The following is a 23648-nucleotide window of genomic DNA, read 5'->3' on the forward strand; positions in this document are numbered from 1 at the left end:
ACGCTAGCAAGGACCCAAAAACCCCCGAGCTCCGAACCGCGTTTAATGCTGCCTCCCGTTCAGCGAAGAAGCATATGGCCAAGGCGAAGTCTAAGCACATCGGCAGAATTGGCAAGCGGCTACTTGGTTACCCCTCCGGGAGTCGAGCCTTCTGGTCGCTGGCCAAAGCTGTCGAGGGTAATTTCTGTCGGTCTTCACTACCGCCCCTGCGGAAACCAGATGATTCTCTGGCCCACACGGCAAAGGGGAAAGCCGATCTTCTTGGTACCCTCTTTGCCTCAAACTCGACTCTTGATGACACAGGGGCCACACCGCCTACCATCCCGCGGTGTGAGAGCTCTATGCCGGATATCCGCTTTACGCAGAAGGCAGTCAGGCGAGCTCTATTGTCCCTCGACATCAAGAAGTCGAGTGGGCCAGACGAAATCCCCGCAGTGGTACTCAGGACGTGCGCTCCCGAGTTGGCTCCCGTCTTAACGCGCCTATTCTCGCTTTCCTACACCTCAGGACAAGTACCGTCTTCGTGGAAGGTTGCCCTTGTACACCCTATTCCCAAAAAGGGTGACCGCAGTGACCCGGCCAACTATAGGCCAATAGCGATAACCTCCCTGCTCTCAAAAGCTATGGAGCGTGTCGTAAACACGCAGCTCATTAGGTACCTGGAGGAGCACCAGCTGATCAGCGATCGCCAATATGGTTTTCGCAAGGGCCGGTCAGCTGGTGATCTTCTAGTGTACCTTACTCATCGATGGGCACAAGCTATTGAAAGCAGCGGGGAGGCATTGGCTGTAAGCCTAGACATCGCTAAGGCCTTTGACCGGGTCTGGCATAGGGCCCTTCTCGCGAAGTTACCATCATACGGTCTTCCCGAGAGGTTGTGCACATGGACAGCCAGCTTTCTGTCTGAGCGGCATATTAAGGTCGTAGTCGACGGGTGCTGCTCAGACACGAAGCTCATCAACGCTGGCGTGCCCCAAGGGTCTGTATTATCTCCCACGCTCTTTATTCTGCATATCAATGATATGCTGCTACAAACCGGTAGCATTCATTGCTATGCAGATGATAGCACGGGAGATGCTGTGTACACAGGCCGTGCGAACGCCTCTCGGACATTCGTGGAAGAAAGCAGAATCCGACTTGTGTCTGAAATCGAGAACTCTCTGGAGCGGGTCTCGGAATGGGGTCGTCTTAACCTTGTTGAGTTCAACCCCACGAAGACACAAGTCTGCGCGTTTACCGCTAAAAAAACCCCATTCGTCATAGAGCCTAAGTTCCAAAATACCTCGCTCACCATTGATAAAAGTGTAGGGATCCTGGGAGTTGACATCTCGTCTGACGTGCAGTATCGGGGTCATTTGGAAGTTAAAGCCAAGTTGGCTTCAAAGAAATTGGGTGTCCTGAACAGAGCCAAGGAGTACTTCACTGGGGGGCAACTCCTTCTGCTTTATAAAGCGCAAGTGAGGCCCCACATGGAGTACTGCTCGCATCTCTGGGCAGGGGCACCACAATACCAGCTTAACCCACTTGACTCCGTACAGAAACGCGCGGTGCGAATCGTCGATGACCCAGCGATCTCTGATCGGTTAGAACCCTTAAGCCTGCGGAGGGATATAGGTTCCCTCTGCGCGTTCTACCGGCTTTACAATGGTGAGTGTTCGGAGGAACTGTTTGATCTGGTGCCTACGTCGCCTTTCCTTCATCGCACCACTCGCCGAAGGATGAAGTTCCATCCACATCAACTGGACCCGTGGCGGTCCTCCACGGTTCGGTTTGAACGTTCATTTTTGCCGCGTACGTGCAAAATGTGGAATGAACTTCCTCCTGAGGTATTCCCTCAGGACTATGACATGGGGCTCTTCAAGAGGGGTGTAAAAAGAGCTCTCCTTCAAAGCCGGCGATGCATTGGCGACTCCTCTGGTGTTGCAAATGTCCATAGGCGACGGTGACTGCTTTCCATCAGGTAGCCCGTCTGCCTTATCGTTAGGTTATATATATAAAAAAAAAAAAAAAAAAAAAAAACTTTATAAACAAAGGATTTGAGCAGCAGGTTCAAGGTAGTGACTACACGCTCCAAAGCACAACAAAATAATGATTCACCTCGATCACTCACATCAGTTCTTATCAATGTTTCCCCACTGCGCCGCCACTACCTCGACCCCACTAGAGACCTCTTAAAAGTCTCTGCTCTGATTCTAATACGAAAGCTATACAATGACTTCGATCGATCAAGTACCAATAACATTACTAAAATACTAAAGTAACAGTATATCTAAAACCTGACTCTTCCTCCGACATACATATAAAAGTAAAGGTTATTAATAATATATATGTCGGAGAAGGACGGCTCTCATCGACATCATTGATAGAATCTATGGGTTTTGTGGGCGTTCTCATAGGGTAGATGCAGGCACAAATACAGTAATCACAGTATTTATTGTTCTCTTAACATGATAACTTCGGATTTACAAAATAACTATACTATACTACTACTATTACTTTATAAACAAAGGATTTGAGCAGCAGGTTCAAGGTAGTGACTACACGCTCCAAAGCACAACGAAATAATGATCCACCTCGATCACTCACATCAGTTCTTATCCATGTTTCCCCACCGCGCCGCCACATACCTCGACTCCACTAGAGACCTCTTAAAGTCTCTGCTCTGATTCTAATACAAAAGCTATACAATACTGTTAATTATAATTTAAAGCAATTAACCCTTCGATTGATCAAGTACCAATAACATTACTAAAATACTAAAGTAACAGTATAGCTAAAGCTATATTAAATAACTCTGACTCTTCCTCCGACATATATTCCTATTTCATAAGATTTACTACCTAATAATCCGGCAAAGACGATCCAGCAGGCTAAATTATAAACTTAGGGCTTCCATTATTTAAAAAAAAATCCAATACAAAACGTTAAAAAACAAAAAAGTATCAATAATATGTTACGTAATATTTATTTCAAAAGTTTTATCCCATTGAATATCTTAATTGTGGTTACTCTACATTATACGCAACTCAGCTGTTACCCTACAGGGTGTTAGCAATAGGGTGCTAAGTACACTGTACGGCGTACGCCGGACACGGTCCTGGAATAATTAAGTAGACGTGTCTAATAGTTTAGGGATAATGGGTTTACTCGACATGATTGTACTTCACTAAGAACTTCACTTGTTAACGTACAAGGTACAATCGCTTCCTAAATAAAGCGTCTCAAAATATCTGTCATTTATTTTTACAGTAGTTATAACATTGTGTATGTCGGCGACATCCCATTACCGCACTTATTTGGTTCCATATTAATAAAATGAACGAAACGACTTTAATATGTGAATCACTTATATTCACTTTTATTTATAATTCGGGCAGAGTAACGGCTTACACGACTGATTAAACGCGAATGAACCACGCTCTACCAGCGCGTAGACTTAAATACTACTCAAGGGACAAACAGCCTAAGAACTACTCTCTCACATCACTTGTTTTTTATATAACAAGTGACGTGATTCACAATAAATTTAACTATTAATAAAATAACATTATATTGAAAATATTGTTTTAAAAATACGAGAATAAATATTATAATATTATTATAATTTATTTGGTATGACTAACAAAGTGTTTTGAAGTACTACCGGAAGTCGTCCATGTTTTAATCTAAATATTAATTTCACATTGACAATCAAAATTAACATGATAAATTTTAATATTATATATTATAAAATGCCTCACCGCCCATACGGCCATACTGACTCAGCGCGCTCTCTGCGCAATTCTGGCGTTACAAAAATAAACCCACAATAAATATAACATAGTTATAAAATGCCTCGCCGCCCATATATACTTGGTGATTATAATGTTTAATTTAAAGTATGAAACATGCAATACAAATTTTATTTATTTACATGTATACAATGTATTACAATGAAGGGCAAGTAAATTTTTGTAAAACTGACAAAAATGCGTTACTTCAAAAAGATTAAATTATAATGCTACGTATAAATGTCTCCGTTACTCTGTTACACGTTAAAGTGTGCTTTAATACAGCAGAAATAGGTGGTGGTTGTGATGTCGTTGTAGCTCAACAACGACTATTTTACTTTAAATGATTTTTTCAAACTCAATGCTACTTTTTGCTTCAAATTCGGTTAGCCCGGATTGTCATAAACGGGTTGCGCGATGTAGGCACAATAACTACAATATAAATGTTGACCTAAATATATGCATTGAGCATTTTCACATAAATAAACATACTTGCTCATATAGCTTACATTTTTATTTTAAGCTTAATTAAAATTTAATTTCATCAGCATTATAATTATGTGTACTTCATATTTTCTTACATCATCTACACGATATTTCATCGCAATTATTATACCATATAAATAGCGCTTGATAAAAAAAGTTAAACCGATCCGACAAATGCAACTGAAAATTTACTTTCGGGCTATTAACTGAAAATCTAGCCAAAACTAGACAGCGAGCAAGCCTGCGGAAAACAGCTAGAAAAGCAATAAAAACTACTAAAAAGTTTTAGACCCAACTTTACAATAGTCTGATTTTATTTCAAGCGGAGTTTTATTTCAGTACCATAAAAAGTTTCAGGTTCCAGTCATTGGAGGAACTTTTTTACAATATTTCGAAATTACGGCCAAACAACGAGCATGCGATGTTAGTTGTAAACCAAACAATCGTGACGAAAACTAACTGCAGAACTACTAAACTAACTACAGTATATAAATAAAAATATTAATTAATGTCGGTGTTTTATTAGTTTCGAAATAGCTGCTATTTTCTATGGCCTTTTAAACATTTTTTTTAGTTTCATATGTATAATGTTTGCGAATAGATGATTCACGAAAGAAGTTAAGATTGTGGTGCCTGAAGAAAGAAATATCTTTATTCGTTACTTCAGTAGGAATCATTACATTGCTGACTGTAATAACCAGCCACTATGCCACGCCTATCGCAAACCAATACATATAAATAACCCCAAAATATTATGTTTCTTAACCCCTAAACATGTTACAAGACGAAGTCGTGACGAACCCATCAGGGCTACGGCACCGAGTTCGCACTCCGTAAGAGATTTCCCCGGTCAAAGTTTTAATCTTGGCTTGCCAACTTGGGTGATATCGGGCCGAAGCTCAGTTTTATTTCCCCTTATTAAAACTTTTCCCATATTACTATTACCCGATTCGCACAGTTTTATGACTTTTCTTCTTGACTCTTTTTCTTTGAACGGGACTTGCATAATGCTTGATAATCGTCGCTTCTTTATAAGATAGAAATAAGATTAAGATTCATGTTTTCTACGAAACATTTTTTGTGAAGATCATAATAATATTATATACTACTGCTTATAACGTATAGGTGAAAGTAGGCTCATATTTTAAGAGCAATGGCAGCTTGGGACCATAAATAGGTCATTTAAAGCTTAAGGGACATGATAAAGTCTGAATATTCGGCCTAAAGGCTAAATAGAAACGCCAAGCCATAAAAATACGTTATATGCTAGGTTTTTTTTTATAAAGGTATAAAAGAGTCTTTAATGGGCTTATAAGCTTATTACATATTAATACATTATATTATATTCAACTTAACAAATTGAATGCTTGTCAATATTGTTTCTTTTCAGAACTCAACTACCATCGAAGCCTCTTCAGTCTCTCTTTCGGATCTCATTCACCTACTGCCCCTTCGCTGGTGCTCTCGCCGTTCTCATCATCGGAGTTCCCATGAGCTACCTCACAGGAAAGTCGAGGTCTGACTCTATGAATCCTGACGTCTTCTGTCCGCTGACCCAGAGCTTCCTCCACAAGTCAGCAGCAAGAAGCCCAACAGTATCAGTTGAGCTGCGGGCTCCAAACACACAAGAAGTGTACATGGCGCTGGATGAAGCTCTGAAACATTTGAAGGAAGTTATTGATCGGTAGCCCAGTGATGTCGATGAAGGTGGTGATGGACTTTTTTTTTGTTATGCAGATAATTTGAACTAATTGAATGCCGAAACGTTAGGTCCATTATAAGACCTTATTGAATATTGGGACTGACTCTTCGATAATGAAAAGATGTGTAAGTATATAAGTTTCACCTATAAATGTAAGTAATAAAAGGTTTTTTAATGGTTCATGTTTTTTTTACGTGATTAAAATCACCGAATCTCCCAGTTGATATATTTAAAAGTGAAAACATGTATTGTCTTCTCTTAGTGAATGAGTAGATCTTCTTAGTTATTAAATATCGATTACATTATTTTTTCTGTCTTCAAATAATGTTTGACTAATTCAAGGAAAGTCGTTACATTGTGTAAAATTTATGTTTCTTTAAGATATGAACATCTTATACCGAAATATATTGCTTTCTTACTTACACAAAGTTAGAACCTACGACAGAACAAGTGGTCGTAACACGAGAGCCGTGGCAGCTTGAGGCCATAAAAAGTTTATAAGCAGACCACAGAATTGTGAGATCAAATATCTCCCTACTACCACACTAAAAGACGAAAGGTCATCTTGTATCATATACATAATATTACTAGGCGTGCTTCACTTTGGACAAATAAAAACTTTGTCAATATGAAGTCATATTCCTTCAAAATTTTAATAGACAATGTTGTCAGACAAACACATGATGTTGTGGTAAAAATACTAATAATAAAATAACTAATACTTAATACCAAATAGGTGCTGAAATGATTACGCGGTATTAAAAGTACTTTTCCTAAGAACATTAATAATTGTTTTTAAAAGTTTATGGTTACACTGTAATTAAAGCCATACTGAATTCATCCGTGGATTTATTGTATTATTGTTTTGATTTCATAACAGCCAATCTGTATTTTTGGATGTCTATGGTTTTAATTTATATCTGATACTACGGCATGTATGTATTATACTTTGACACTATTTAATTATGGAAATAATAGTACATGACAAGCTGACAAACGAGCTTCAGTGTCTCATCAGCGGGGGATTTTATTACTTCAGTGACATAAAAACGTTCCTAGATCCCTCCGACCTAATTATAACGCCATTCACGTAGAATTATTGACTCTTACTTAACGATGCTCACCGAATTTCCTCCAAATTCTCCGTCATCCTCCATTATTCATGTGACATAACGATGATATATCGCTTGTCATTAAGTCGTTTACCTGATCTGAATTCAGCCATGAATATTTTCATTCGTCATTCCTTTGACTTCCATCTTATCGCTGCTAATCCGCCAGCCATTGATGGATTGACAGATGATGGAAGTAATGTGACCTTTACTTCATTTCTGTATGCCAAGGAAGTCAAATTATACGCAAAAATATGGGAAGTTATTGAATACGTTATTTCTGCCTGTTTCATTTGCAATATTCCATAAGGTTCCAGTTTTCATTTTTATTGTTAAGACGTTTCATACTTTTGATTTCAAAGACACGAATATTGTAGGTGAAAAGCTAACTTTTGAAGAAAATTGAGAAAAATGAATTTAAAATGGAGGAATATATTGTTAGCTCATGCAATTAAGAAATCGGTAAGAAATAACGAAAACTAGACGACAAACTCGTCTTCATTATCGTAACGAACATTTTCTCTACGCCAGTCGGAGGCACGTTCCAAACCGAAAGTAGCTTCCAAACTAATGAGTCTGACGAAGTTGCATCTTGGGCGAAAAAACTCGGTAACCTTCAGCGCTTGTAGTACGGTTCATGTTAAGTGAGAATTTGGTTGGTGTTTCCGTCGTTTCAACGTCGAGAGGCTGGCACTCGAGACAGTAGGCGCTGTGGTCTGAGAATTAATGTACCGTCTCAGCTAGTACCGTAGCTGTTCCCGGTACCACGCACTTCCCTTGATGCTTTCCTTTGTTTGTCTGGCGGCAAAGAGACGTTGCTTTGAAGAGACATACCACGCTAGAGTTAGAGACCTCAGTTTTGTTTTGGTGAATTTTCGTCAAAACAACAGAAACACGACCTCCGTTTGTGTATTTGCCTGTTACAAAGATACCTAGAAGTATGTTTTGTTCATTTTTCTCTTCAGTTTTCTTTTAATATTGTTTGAAAACACTTTACGCTCATTTAGTTGGTACGAGTATCTTCTAATGTTTAACACACTTAGAAAACATTGTCATGATGAACTTTTCATATATTTTCGTAAGCAATATCACACCATGGTCAATTGTATACAATTGTGTTATTAGTAAGTAATTAGTACATAGGAAGTAATGGACTGTTTTTGAGAAACGATCTTATAATTTTATGAATAAAAAAGGAATGTGATAAAATTCATTTCCCTTTAGTTCATTTTCTACAACTTAACTTGTATAAAACTTTCATTCGATTGCTGTTTTCACATTTGACTCGTAGGCTATTGGTAATATAAGAGCTTTGCGACTTTCAAATAGATGCACACCTATTTATGGTACCTGTACTAAGCCCCCTAGCGCCATATACTTATAACAATAGGATGCACCGGATAGCGTTACAAGGGTTCTGGGATCGAAACGGCTAGACGTCTTACGTATGTAAAAACGTTCTTTTAAAATGTCGATGATAATACTATAGACACCTAGGTAAAGGCTTAAGTGTGGAAGTAATAAGTGACAAGCCCATTTATAGCTCTATTTTGGCGCTGTGTTGGGGTCATTAAAATTGTTTAGGTCTCTTGATACAACTATATGAATTAAGTCCACAGTTATCTATATTTATATATGAGTTAAATGTATAAAAAACAGTGATAGCTTAGTGGTTAAGAAACTCGGCCTCTCGATAGAGGATCCGAGGTTCAAAGCCCAGGCACGCACCTCTGATTTTTCGAAATTATGTGCGTTTTAGAAATTAATTATCACTTGCTAAAACGGTGAAGGAAAACATCGTGAGGAAACCTGCATACCTAAGAGATTTAAAAAAAAATCTCAAAAGGTATGTGAAGTATACCAATACGCACTTGGCCAGCGCGGTAGACTATGGCCTAATCCATCTCATTCTGAGAGGAGACCCGTGCCCAGCAGTGGGACAATAATGGGTTGACGATGATGAGTTAATTTATAAACATCATTTCTAAAATTAATGAAACACTGTTTATTTTATAAGCCAAAATTATTTTATAAGCCAAAACGAGTCAAGCCACGTTTAGCAAAAGTAGTAAAGCTTTGTTTGTCGACAAATAATGGCGCAGGAATCGCTGCCGACTACCCCTGGGAAAACCTGGATTGAATTCCTTTATTATCTAGCGGTATGATGCTAAGCGAGGGCTATGTTGAGGGAGTTGTAGGGGAACCGTCCTCTCTCCCCCTAGCATAGGCGCGAAAAAATCTTCAAACCAACCTTCACAGATACATATGAAAGGATTAGTATGTGACAAAATGTTCAGTGACTAACTTTACTTTTTGCCGTCCCCTACGTCATTGTTTTTATCCCCTTTTAACAAAGCTACAGCCATATCTATGCCTACGAGTAACATTTATAATATAAATATCATACATAATGTAGGTTTAGTTATTTGTAACGTGACGTTGTGTCGCGGATCGAAGCGGCGAGACACATTCGGGACACTTGCATTTTGTATCAATGGCTGCAGTAATTACTGTTTGGGGTGTAAATTGCACAATTAAAGTGTTACATTTTTTAAAGCATACATATTATGATTAACACAATATACACTTGAGTAGATAACCACTTTCCTTTGGGAAGTCGGTTAAAGTCTGTTAAAATAATACTTATATATCATTTATCTATTGTATAAGTACCTTATTATTTATGTAGTCGTCGACTTTTATTGTCACACTGCTGGCCACGAGTCTCCTCACAGTAAGAGAGGTCTAGGCCATACTCTACTGCGCTAGCACATGAGGATTACTTAACTCACCCTGGAGAACTTTGTTTCAGGAACTCTGATGCGTGCAATACAGTAGTGCAGTGCAGTATTTGCCCATACATTTCCAATCAGTGCCCCTAACAGACTGTATCAGAACTGATTGGAAATGTATGGGAAATACGTAAACAAATACAAAAACAGTCATTTTTGTAAAAACGTAAATTCTCATACTAAGGGTACAGATTTCTTTACACATACTTTCGGTCACCGTTTAAGCAAGTGATAATAAATTTGTAATAAACACATAACATTTAAAAAATATAGTTGCGTGTCTAATACGATCCCTAACCCTCGATCACAGAGTTTCTATCGAGGTGTAGCATTTGATAATTATAACAAATAAGTAACCTTAAAAGGCATTCCATTACAATTATTACACATACCAAACCAACAATAAGGCAATTCCAAGCGTGTAATTGACACCGCAATAAAACTGCCCAGCATCCGGGAATATCTTTCAGGGAATTTTAAACGGCGATTAGCGATGTGGCCACCCTTTATGGACGCAAATGGACGTAACGGGACATTAATTCTGAATGGGAGTGACGTATGTGTCTCGCCACTTCGATCTTTCGATGTGTATTGTGGTGAGTGCATCCTTTTACGTTAGGCAACTGGAGGTGTTAAGAAGGCGTGCTTTATTTTGTTACTTTCATGTTATATAATTTATTAGTGTTCTAATAGTCACCACTATCTTCCAGTCCCCGATCATACTACTAGGACACATTACACAGAAACTCGAATCATATAATGATGTTTGTGAGTAATGTGTGCCCTATGCTCCCAATGAATATCAATGGTAAAAGTAAATAACAAGTTCTTTATCTAAATTATAGGATATTAAAATACTGCTGTTAATGATGTAAAATAATAAGTAAAATATCAATATGGAATAAAAATTGCCATCACAAAGCTACAAAGTACCACCAAAAATGTAATTACGATCAAAAACATAAAAAGCTAAGAAAAACGAAACAAGTAACAAAAATTGCAACTGGATAAAGCGATTAATAAATCCGGAAATTGCTTTTAAACGTCATTTCCAAATTTCGTAACATAATTATGAAAATTGACTTGATATCTTACGATTTTCTCTGAGAAATAAATTGCTTCAAAAAGATAGGAAGTTGAATATCTGTCTTATTGCCACATCTACATCTTCGAGAACCAAATAGGTAAGTATATATAGTCCGCGTAAAACTGCTAGTCCGCTCTGAGTATAGAAATGAATCGCGTTGCCTGACTATACCTGCTCGCAACAACTTCAAAGCGGATGAACAGTTTGGCGAGGACTATAAGTGCTATGAAAACGAAAACTTTGTTTTAAATATGCGACTCTGTGAGAGATCTATCAACTTATATGAAAGCTTTTTACGTAAATTATCTCTCGTCACATTAGTACATTACAATACGAGGACGAAAAATTTTTTTCTGACAAGTGTGAGTTTGCAGGCCGAGCCGCAGGCGAGGACTGCAATCACACGAGTCAGAAAAACATTTTTCGTCCGCGTGTTGTATAAAATTTTATATTACGGGGTCGGAAATGGGGGTTTTGCGCACGCGAAGCGTGCGTAAAACGTCCATTTACGCACGCCGTGATATAAAAGTTATTTAAGTCGGAGGTTTTTAAATTATTTTATATCACGGCGTGCGTAAATGGACGTTTTACGCACGCTTCGCGTGCGCAAAACCCCCATTTCCGACTCCGTAATATAAAATTTTATACAACACGCGGACGAAAAATGTTTTTCTGACTCGTGTGATTGCAGTCCTCGCCTGCGGCTCGGCCTGCAAACTCACACTTGTCAGAAATAGTACATTACGATACGCGTGGCCAAAGTAGCCTATTTTTGCACGGCGTAAAGTTAGCGCCCGAGCGCAGCGAGGGTGCTAAACGCCATGCACATAATAGGCTACTTATGTCACAAGTATCGTATACTATTTTATAGCTCGTGTGACATAAACCCGCTTATACTTGTGAAGTAATATGAAAAAATATGATAATTATTTTGAAACTTATAAATGATTGAAACTAAAAATTATGAACTAAAAAAACAATAAAAATGTGACACAACCAAAACCATTGAAATTTGATGTGAAGAAGTCTTGATTTAGAAAATTTAGTAATTATTCTGCTCTTGTGATAAAGACAAATCTAACACCACACATACGTCTAAATCTATCAAGCCATTTAGGCTACATACAGGCGTCTAGACCACTGACTTATAATGGGAACTCCACCTAAACGTATTAAAGAAACATATGATAAGCAATCACATAATGTACTAATACATGACTAATACTAGTGACACAGTAGAAAATCGATTATCCGGACTTCAGTTATAAATATTCGCGATTAAACATTACCTTCCTAAATCGGTTTAAATAGCTTTTCTTCATAAACTCAATTATCCAAATTTTCGATAATCCGAATGCCACAAATACGACAACAAATAGGTCGCTTAGTCGAGATTCTACTGGAGTAGTATTATGGCTAATTTTGATAATTATTCCTAATTTAAATATCTCCTACTATGGTGTGTAGCGAAAATACACAGTCAAAACAAACAATAAAACTCGATAAAGCCCAACAGTTAGTCTTATAGTGATGCTATTGCTTAGTATATACACAATGGCAAAAACATTTATAAATACGTCCAAAATAAAATATTAACATAATTATAGCTTTAAACAAAATACTTATTACTCACTTTTAATTTTTAAATGGCATTTAAAAGTATGAAACGTTCATAGCGCTGTTATTTTTTTACAACTGTGAGGGTAGTGTATTAATATTCGTACGGTGTAAAAATCGGCTACTTTGGACACAGAAATGCGAGGCTAAAATGCGGGTTTAGGTCACAGAGTGCTATAATAGTACATTACAATACGAGGACGTATAAACGTTTCATACTTTTAAATGCCATTTAAAAATTAAAAGTGAGTAATGAGTATTTTGTTTAAAGCTATAATTATTTTAATATTTTATTTTGGACGTATTGATAAATGTTTTTGCCATTGTGTACATACTAAGCAATAGCATTACTATAAGACTAACTATTGGGCTTTATCGAATTTTATTGTTTGTTTTGACTGTGTTTGTTTTATTTTCGCTACACACCATAGTAGGAGATATTTAAATTAGGAATCGTTATCAAAATTAGCCATAATACTACTCCAGTAGAATCTCGACTAAGCGACCTATTTGTTGTCGTATTTGTGGCATTCGGATTATCGAAAATTTGGATAATTGAGTTTACGAAGAAAAGCTATTTAAACCGATTTAGGAAGGTGGTGTTTTTCGACTATATGTTTGTTACGTATGTATTTTTCATTCTTTGGCAAACTCAAACGACTTCATTCATTTTCATACATGATGTGTCGCTGAATTCGTCTAAATTGTAGCGATAACATAGGTTATATTTTTAGCAATCGGGTTTTTGTTTTTTATAGTAACTATTTTGTTACGATTTGGCGACTTTCCGGAATTTAAATGCACACAAAATGTGGCTGATCTGTAAGGGTTATTACAAAGTTACTTGTTCACGTTTCACAATCCGAACAATCGCGAATATTTATAACTAAGGTCCGGATAATCGATTTTCTACTGTATCACTAGTATTAGTTATGTATTAGTACATTATGTGATTGCTTATCATATGTTTCTTTAATACGCCTGTATGTAGCCTAAATGGCTTGATAGATTTCGACGTATGTGTGGTGTTAGATTTGTCTTTATCACAAGTGCAGAATAATTACTAAATTTTCTAAATTTCAATGGTTTTGGTTGTGTCACATTTTTATTGCTTTTTTAGTTCATAATGTTTAGTTTCAATCATTTATAAGTTTCAAAATAATTATCAAATTTTTTAATATTTCTTCACAAGTATAAGCGGGTTTATGTCATACGAGCTATAAAATAGTATACGATACTTGTGACAAAAGTAGCCTATTATCTGCACGGCGTTTAGCACCCTCGCTGCGCTCGGGCGCTAACTTCACGCCGTGCAAAAATAGGCTACTTTGGCCACGCGTATCGTAATGTACTATTATGCTTTTTCAATACATTTTAAACGTCGTGGGTTTTCTGAAAATTTTTAATTTTGTTTTTTATTATCTGTAAGCACAATGGTCACTGTAACAAACACTAAACCACACCCACATATTTGTGTTACAGCAGTAGACCACTAAATTGCTATGCTACTTTGTTTTATCCATTCCACAAAGTATAGTTTACAATTTAATTGCTCTGCAAGAGCTGCCATGGCCACTTATGTTAGATTTGAGCTGCCTTAAGAACTTGAGATTTTAAATTGTGCTGATTTTAATGTTTTGGCAGTAATGGAATTCTATTAATGATCTCTTGTTGATAGGACTCATTTTCTTCTCTCTCTCTTTCTTAGATTTGAGATGCTTAACCAAAATAAACTTCTGAATCCAAAGTCCAACTAAAGAATCTAATATTGTTATTTAACATAATAATAACAACATTAATATAAGGTCACATTTAAACCGTCGTAAGGCCAATTCTTTTCCTGAAGAACACACCCATGTACTTTTGTAACCAATAATTCATTTTTTTATAATATAGGAGTAGCAGACGAGCATGCTGTCCACCTGATGGTAAGTGGCTACTGCCGCCCATGAATATCTGTAATGAACCCCAGATAGGATTAGATATTTCTACTTGAGGTCGGCCACAGATGCACCGCTACCCCTGAGCACTAAGCTGGAACGCCTCGGAAAAGTATGTGTCCCTTACCACATCCTTCAAAACGGAACACAGCAGCGCCTAACACTGCTTTTATTAGGCAGAAATAGGTATGGCGGTGGTGCCGCCGGAGTTGAACCACAAAGCGTGCTACCACCTTTATTTGGCCCCTGAGTTCACTTAAAACCAGGTCTACCAGGTCTACCAGGTTAACCAGGTCGACTATTCGTCAAGTGGGAGTCTACGTAATGTAAATAACACTGGAAGACATCCATCACCACAGTGACAAAGTCGTTTCCGTATCTTGGCAGCATATTGACCTACGAGCCTGTATTATAACCAAACTTCCAAAGTTTCTGACCTACGTTTACATGAAATACTTTTCTCTATGTATTACCTATGCTTGATCGTCACGTCATTCTGCAATCTATATAGAAGGTACTCTAAACATAAACGCAGGCTCTTTGAGATAGTACCAGGTTCTCAGACAGTAAACATCGAGAAGTACCTACCTAAATCAATTATCGGAATCAATTCGGTTCCTTTACTTTCACTAAACGAATTCCAATCGAGTATTCAGGAGCTTTCCAGTTGCTTTCAAATTTTTATCAAGAGAGAAAATGGAATTGAATATTTAAGATATTTATACTACATTCACTTGATAAATGTAGTTTCTGTTTTATTTGATCTTTTCCATTTTAAAATGTTTTAAGTATAATTATAAAATGAAAGTAATTAAATAATAATATAGATTTCCACAGCAAAGTTGGTTGTACCGTTTATTGTTCGACTCTGGCTGCACCAACATCACATCTATTTCTGCTTATTGTTGTGTTCTGTTTGGAACATGTTAAAGATCACACTAGTTCGGGGCGTTACAACTTAGTTCTCCGGGATAGCAATTAATCTGTGGTCGTTTTCAGGTAGTACTCTAATCTTATCTGGGATTGAATACAGATGTACATGGATGGCAGTAAACGTTTGGTACTCCTGTATAATGAAAAAACATATCGTTAAGTTCTTAAGTCCTACCTTCACCACAGTTCCTTCACCAATTGTATACCTTCACCAAAACTCTATCGTTGAAAAGTCAAAAAGCGCTGTATCCCTTTTATGCAGTGGCGCCCTCAATAAGTATCTATCTTCTAGTATTCTTTATTTGAATTGTTTCGTCGTTTATCTTTTTTGTGTTGAGGTTCAAGATGTTTATAATTATACTAATTTAAAGATCTTTATTTACTTAAATAAAAAATCATATGAATTTTTGCTTTACTTAAAAGTTGTACATTTAATACTACGTAACGACAGAAAAGTAAAAATAGCTTTAATATTCAGTGAAGTCTGATGAAAAAACTTTTTGTATTAAAGTGGAATAGTTGTAATAATATTCAAGCTTTACGTTTAACTTCGTAAACTATTTTAATCACGTTTCAGTTTTCCAATTTCAGATTCTTAGTAGCTCTGGGGCGGATTTGCATTACTACTGCTTGATTGTATATTTTATCTTTTACCGCATTTATATCTTTTTAAATGAAGTTAATTAGAGGTAAAATGGGATTGGCAAACGCTTATAATTTATAACAAACGCCGTCTATTAATAATCAATCAATCCAATCCTTTTGAGAAAATTAATTTTAATGGATTTTGTCAATTTCTAGTACTTATTTCGATCTTTGCTAAGGAAAAATTGGAAAGATTGTTTAATAATGACTGGCGTAGCGATATTGGATTTCGTTCTTCGTTTGTATTTCAAGGATTTTTGGAAAATCTCTCAATTGCACTTGAATGTAAAATCTGGTTTCCGACATTATAGCAAACAGAAAAGCAAGAAGGTCCACAGTCGATACATTTTGATCACAACCTACGAGCAACGTCCCATTTGCTCCCCACACCATCAATTTTAAAGGAGATTGGTCTCTAAAATAAAGTCGTACAGACCAGTTTCGTCGTAAAATTTTATGCAAATATCGCAGGGAGTTTGTATGTCTGATGTTCTCAACGACTCTCTTAGGTATTTTGAAGTATCATGGAAATATAAAAGTAAGTAGGTACTTATACTTATTTGCTAAATGGAGTCCTTTCCAACCAACTTTTCGCATTTGGAATTCGACGTGTACTTTATTTCCGTAATTGGAATAGATTTAATTCGATTTTGGTAGGAAGCATTTGGATCTCTTGACATAAAGTTAACTAAATAATTAACTAGCTTAGTTTTAGTTTATGGCTTACAGATGTATTAGTTGTACTGTCGATTTAATATTACGATTGTTTATCTAGGACAGGAATAATTTCAGATGGAGGCCATGGATCTTGAAGAAATTGGTTCGATTCGAAAAATGTTCAGCAGTGGACTACTTTTACGAAACTTTTCTTTGAAAAAAAAAAAAATAACAAATAGAAAACAAAATTGCTGATGAAAGCATTGTCTACAACAAAAATCAATTAGGGTTTCATTTTCTAAACATGAATAAAGAAACAAAATGAAATCTACTAATGCAAGAGTAAACCAATTTTGTTCCGGGGTCTTTTATGGCGAAAATTTTCGGCTATCCAGATCCAATTGTCAATGTTGAAAGATAAATGAAATTATGGCGAAGATGTTCTGAATAGATCTTTGTGACTTATTGCTCCTTATTGCTTGAACAGATCTCCTTAGTACCATTTTTTAAAACAAATATTTTACTTGTAACTGATTAGCGTTATAGAATTATGCTGGGTGTCTAATTATTAGTTCACTTGAAGGTAATGTTCTGACCTGTATAATTGTAGCTCAAATAGCTGAACTATTTAACAGAAGAACCTGAGTCTAACTTATTTTACCGGTGAGTACCAAAAGTAACTGTAGAAATATAAGGGCTTATTCAAAATGTATGTAAGTTATGCCCAAAATCACACAACAATTAAAATGTATTTGCTTCCGCTATCTACAGTCTTCTTCCCTAGAAAGTCTAAACCAAAGTTCCAAGATTTAAACTACTTATCCTTGCCTAGCATAATAAAATTCATTAGCGTGTACGCTCGTAGGATCGCCAAAGTTATTCGAGACACGAACACTTCTTATTAAAATGCTTGTCAGCTCGCGACCCTTATATGAAATGTATACGGAAGAGAAAATTACGTCACCCTGTAAAGGAAAACAATTCTCGCAAATTTTTCAAAGCCAGGGGAGGCCTATGTCGCATTTACCTTCTTTTGAATCTAGTAAATTAGAGTCTATTGAATTTTTTGTAAGTATTTAACGGTGGTAGGACCTTTTGTGGCTCGACTCCGGCGTTTGACACCACCGCCATACCTATTTTTGCCTAATAACGGCAGTGTTAGAAGTTGCTGTGTTCCGTTTTGAAGGGAGTGGTAAAGGTGACATACTTTTCCGGGGCGTTCCAGCTTAGTCGTCAGGAATAGCGGTGCATCTGTGGCTGACCTCAGGTAGGAATATCTAATCCTATCTGGGGTTGACTACAAATGTACAGGGGCGGCAGTAGCCACTTACCATCAGGTGGAGTGCACGGTCGTCTGCTACTCCTAATTATAAAAAAAATGGAAGCGTTCGAAAATATTGTTTGTGATTGTACTTGTAGATTTTTAGTATCGTTTTGTTTTCACACAATTTAAATAATTAGTTGTTAGGATGTCTTTGAACTGTATTTGATGTGTGATATTTGGAGGTTACATACTGTCTCACACATTTGTTTTGATGACAGAATATGTTCCAAAATAGCTGAAATAGTTTTGTTATGTTGTATTAAATATTAATTAATTCGTAAAAGTCGGCTATCCCCCATTTTTCGTTTTATAGAAGACTAAAGAGCAAACGAGCATGAAACAATATCTGAGAATCGAACTGCGAACCCTTTGTATAGTGAATCACTACTACTGTACCATAATGATATGATAATCTTTTCGAGTGTAGATATTTTTCTTATTCATTTTGTTAACAATTTCATTTTAAAATATCTTGCTATCCGAACTATAATATTACGAATCTTCATTTGATGTCACTGTCCTCATAAAAGTCAGTCTTCAGTTGACATTTTATCGAGATGAAAATATAAAAACCGTTACCACCCTTTCAATAAGATAAAGTTCAAGTTTCATATTATTCATCAAATTTGGAATATATAAATCTACCACAATTTGAGATAGTGCAGCTGAATATATTATACTAGCCAAAATCGAAGTGTCTGTCTGTGATTTTTAGATCCTCGCGTCTCATTAATTCCTAAGATTAGGTAGTTTTGAAAACCAGTTCAACCATTTTTTCTTGACTTACTTCCAAAAAATTCAGTTTACTTTTAAGTAACGAGCAACAACGATCTCTGTCATTTAAATAATAATATTTAACTTTAAAATTATGGAAGTATTTTTCAGCGGTTTTTTAAATAATCATGCACAGCGACAAACGGGCTCACTTGTTTTACAATATGATAACTTATATCACTTTTACATTATTTACCAATGGGTAAATAATGTAAAAGTGCCCAGGCGTGCCTGGGAACTTGCTTTTTCAGAACAAGAAAGGTTTGAAAAATTTCAAGTATCTATCTATTACGGTTCAAGAGATAGAGCCCTTTGACAGACGGACAGACAGCGGAGGCTTAGTAATATGGTTCCGTTTTTACCGTATTATCGTACGGAACCCTGAAAAGCAGATCATTTTTTCCATTCGCAATAATAATTAAAGTTTCATAAAAGATAGAAATTGCAAGGCTGATACTTCACTTAGATTACATTACGCACTTTGTGCGAATAGAAAGAGCCGGTTCTAATCCATCTAGGTCCTTGTAAGAAATATTGTTGCAACAGTCACGTCTCGCTGCCAGCCGGTGTTATCGTAATTGATTATAGATATAAATAATTGGCAAAGTGCGAGTCAGATCGCAAACGGAAGGTCTCGTAGTACAATATTTTCATAGTTTAATTTTTAGTATTCATTTTAGTTACCATGGCATCTTTAGAACTACAAACATTGTGAAAATTTAAAATTATTATTAGATAAACTAAAAAACGCCGAAAGTATCATTTTTTTTTATGGGAACTCCTCCTTACTGTTAACTTTGTCTCATTTGTTATTTGTTGTTAAAAATCAAGTGTCTTTGTTTAACGATCCAAGAGAAAGCGCTCCGCAGAAGGCCCGTTTTTATCGTTTGAGTAACGATTCCTAAAAAGTAATATTATATTTGCGTCTTATATTTAAGAAAGCAATTTTCTTGGGTCTTATCCTATAGGTAATACAATTTCATCTGTAACCGATATAGGTCCCTATATTCTATCGAGGATTAAGATCATATTATTCGCAAGATTCTTTAGCTTTAGATATCCGATATTTGAGCATGACAACTTCATTTGATCTTGACAAGTACTTAAGGATAGAATATTTATCCACGTATAAGGTTTAAATTTAATCGTATATATTACCTATATACACGATTAAATTTAACTCGATTTATAACAAACTATGAATAGTAAAAATAAAAACAATCAACAGATAGTGCCGGCAGAAATGAATACTTTCAAAACCTAACCTAACCTAACCTGAATAATAAAATATAGTAAATTACAAATTAAACTGACACGCATTGACATATTTTTTTCCTTGCTGACACCGCTTATCTTGACTTTTGCAGTTTGCTTTGCCGTCATACGAATTTTCGACCAGGCCACGTGTCCTGATGCGAGTTTAGTATTTTTTACCGATCACAAAAAAGTGCACAACGCCAACTAAAGAAGTTTTCACTTCAATAATTAACGTATTGATCAAAATGGCAAGTACAATATTGTTGCATTTTTTATATATTCTTAACCTTACGATAAGGCAGACGGGCTACTTGGTGGAGAGCAGTCACCGTCGCTTATGAACATTTGCAACACTAATAATGTTGTTCATAAGAAGCCGTATCCAGTTAACAACATCCTTGTCCGGCGTATCGCTCAACAGTCACGTGTGTTGGTGGCAGCCGCTGCCGCTCTTATTAGTTTCGTAATTGATTCTTGTTGCCTTCACGATAAACATACCAACTATGAAGTAATAATTTGATTCCCGAAAGTATCATCAAACGCTCTTGTAGTCCTTGTTTTGTTTTGAAAATTAAGAATTCCGATAGACACCGTCTTAGATTCTGCAATAGAAATAACTGTCCTCGATTTTAACCAAAAAATATAATTTTCAATTATAATATAAATGCCGGTGTGGAACACGTATTTCTATTACAAATGATATTCCATGAAAAAAATATTATTAATAACAGCGTAAATAAACACGATAAAAAGGCAATTTATATTTGAAGAAGAAAATATCTAAGAATATCAAAATAACATCAAACTGAATTCATTAATGAAGCCTATATATCTATTTACTTTCGATCAGAAATCATGGAATATAAATGGAAATATCGCCAAAGAAAAACAAAATTACGCTTTCATTCGTAAGATGCTGCTATTAAAAGTAAATATAACTTTGTTATTTACTTTACTTCGATAGTCTGAAGGCTATTTGCTTGGAACACCTCGTTAAAACAGTGAAGATAGTTTGATATTTAACCACCACCTACGAATGTTTTCTTATAATTAACTGAATTTAATTAAGAATACTTCGGCTGGGAGCTGTGAGGTTTGCTCTTCGAACTAGAAGTCGAATTTTAGCTGAAGCATTTACTTTAATAGTAGGTATTCATGCGTTTCATTCAATTAGGTATTGTTTTTTTGTTAATTACTACGTTTTATTTTAGTGTCACTAATTATTTTAAGGAAATCGGTCTCTGATTCTTTTATATTAGAGGCGATGGCTTAGTATAAATAACTTAGACTTAGTATAAATAGACTTCCAAACAGATAGCCTGATATCCTTTAATATACAGGGTGAGTTTTTCAAACGGGCCTTCAGGGCCAAATCCGAAACTATAAGTATTAGCGAAAAATTCTGAAAGGAGTTACGAGGCCGATTTTGATAAAAACTAAAACTGCATCATTACTTTTTTAAAATAACTTTTTCCCTAGCCGGGAATCGAACGAGTTCGTTTTGAAAAAAATACACCCTCTATATTATTCCACTATCTGATAGTGTTGCTTATAAGGATCAAAATCTGGGAAGTAATGATAAATGACAAACTAAAGGAAAAGCCTCAATTTTAAGAAAATACATATTTTTTCATATTAATTTGGAAGTTCCCGCCATTCATCAATTTAAACATTTCGCGTATTAACAATTTTTTTGGCTCATAGCTTCAAATCATTCGAAATGGACGTTTTGTTCTTCAAGAATTCATATTTTTATGTCCGACTTAGTTAAGGTTACTTTTAGAACCATTATAATAGATTTAACTTGCTATGGGCGGAGTTTCATTTAATACAGATTTAAAATTGTCAATTTGCGAGAATGTCTTTTTCGAGTCAAATCCGAGTGATAACTGAACAAAGAGTTATAAAAAATCATATTTACTGTTTAAACAATAAAAAATTATTATTTAATCACTTATCTATTTTTATTAAAATATAAATCCTAAAAATGGCGGTAATTTATTTGCCAAACTATTACTTTCTCATACTAAGCCGTATGTCATGGCCATAACATCGAAGAATTAGTTGATTAACCAACAAATTCTTCAATGTGAAGACTTATGTATGTTTCTAAAGAATTATACATAAATCATTTGTTATGTATATTCCTTAAGGATTAGTATGGCAATGTATGGAAAAATATGTATTTTCTTCAAAATTTTCCTTTTCCTTTAATTTGTTACATAATATTACTTCCCAGAATTTGATCCTTGTAAGCGACACTATCAGATGGTGGAATAATATAGAGGATGTATTTTTTTTCAAAATGAACTCGTTCGATTCCCGGCTAAGGAAAAAGATATTTTAAAAAACTAATGATGCAGTTTTAGTTTTTATCAAAATCGGCCTCGTAACTCCTTTCAGCATTTTTCGCTTATCCTTATAGTTTCAGTGTTGGCCCTGAAGGCCCGTTTGAAAAATTCACCCTGTATATTTAACTTTATTATTTTCAAAATTTCAGTACTGGGCAGTGCAAGTCAAGCGATTATAAATTGGTGGTTAGGTAGGTCGGCTTGTGGTGGATGATAGTTTTAGGCAAAAATTTGAATTAAAAACAACAGTTACCATAAAACCATGAAAAAACATTCAAAGGATATTTTCCACTGACCATTACCCAAAAACGTTAACTCCTGGTTTCAGCGCTAAAATTTCTCCATACATTACTACATTTAAAACCAACTCCCATTCACGGAATGTGGATACTTTTCAAATAAAATGTACCATCTCTGTAAGTTGAATAGCACTTGAGAAATTGAATTCCGTTACCGTGCCGTGCGTTCTGATTGCTACTCTCTGAATCAGCGCCCATCTCGTGCCTTACTTTGCTTTACTTATTTAAGAGCAGTATACTATGCATATGTACTATATTTTCTTTCGAATACAGCATAGTCTTGTTTACAGTTTAATATGAGTAATCGGTGCTTATTTATAAAGCTCTTGTAATTACGTTTACAAATTTCCAAAATGTTTCCAACTTACAATTATATCCTTGAATTACCTAAATGAAAAACACACACAATTTAAGAAAATTGAGCAGAAAACTTACTTGCAACCCATTTGATGGTAAGTAGTCACTGATCATTGTCACTCATAGGCAGTCGTTATCAGTGTTGTATATGGTTGGAGACCAACTTCCAGACCGCGAAAGTACAAAAAACACAAAATATTAAAATCCAATCAGAACCCATGATAATACTTACCTATCCACTATACCATCGTTATTATCTGCTATCCAATATCTATGTTAAAATAGTGAAACTTTGGAACGCTTTTATCGAGGGCACATAATCTCGATTTCATCTCCGAGCGCTTTACATCCATCATTTCGCAAACTGAAAGATATTGATGAACATGTTACTGTCGCTGATCTATTATCGCTAGTACTTTATGCTTATAGCGTGTCATATCGTGTCCCTACCTATTATAATATGACGTATTTTCGTTTGTTAAATCCAGTACCATCCCACTGCTGGGCACGGTTCTCTCTTTGGGATAAAGCCAAAGTTTACTGCA

The 23648-nt window shown here is 35.8% G+C and overlaps 1 protein-coding gene across 1 annotated transcript in view; it reads left to right on the forward strand.

Annotated features, from left to right (window-relative positions):
• The window catches only part of LOC140756163 (sodium-coupled monocarboxylate transporter 2), a 545697-nt gene extending 539569 nt beyond the window's left edge, over positions 1 to 6128 (forward strand). The window contains exon 15 of the mRNA XM_073091600.1: positions 5647 to 6128. Within this exon, the coding sequence (XP_072947701.1) occupies positions 5647 to 5944 (298 nt within the window). The 3' untranslated portion in view covers positions 5945 to 6128. The remainder of the gene's footprint in view (positions 1 to 5646) is intronic.
• Positions 6129 to 23648: the final 17520 nt, after the last annotated feature.

Source organism: Epargyreus clarus, unplaced genomic scaffold (genome assembly GCF_041222505.1).
Source record: "Epargyreus clarus isolate Ecla_fem2 unplaced genomic scaffold, WU_Ecla_fem_2.2 ptg000034l, whole genome shotgun sequence".
NCBI classification, from domain to species: domain Eukaryota; kingdom Metazoa; phylum Arthropoda; class Insecta; order Lepidoptera; family Hesperiidae; genus Epargyreus; species Epargyreus clarus.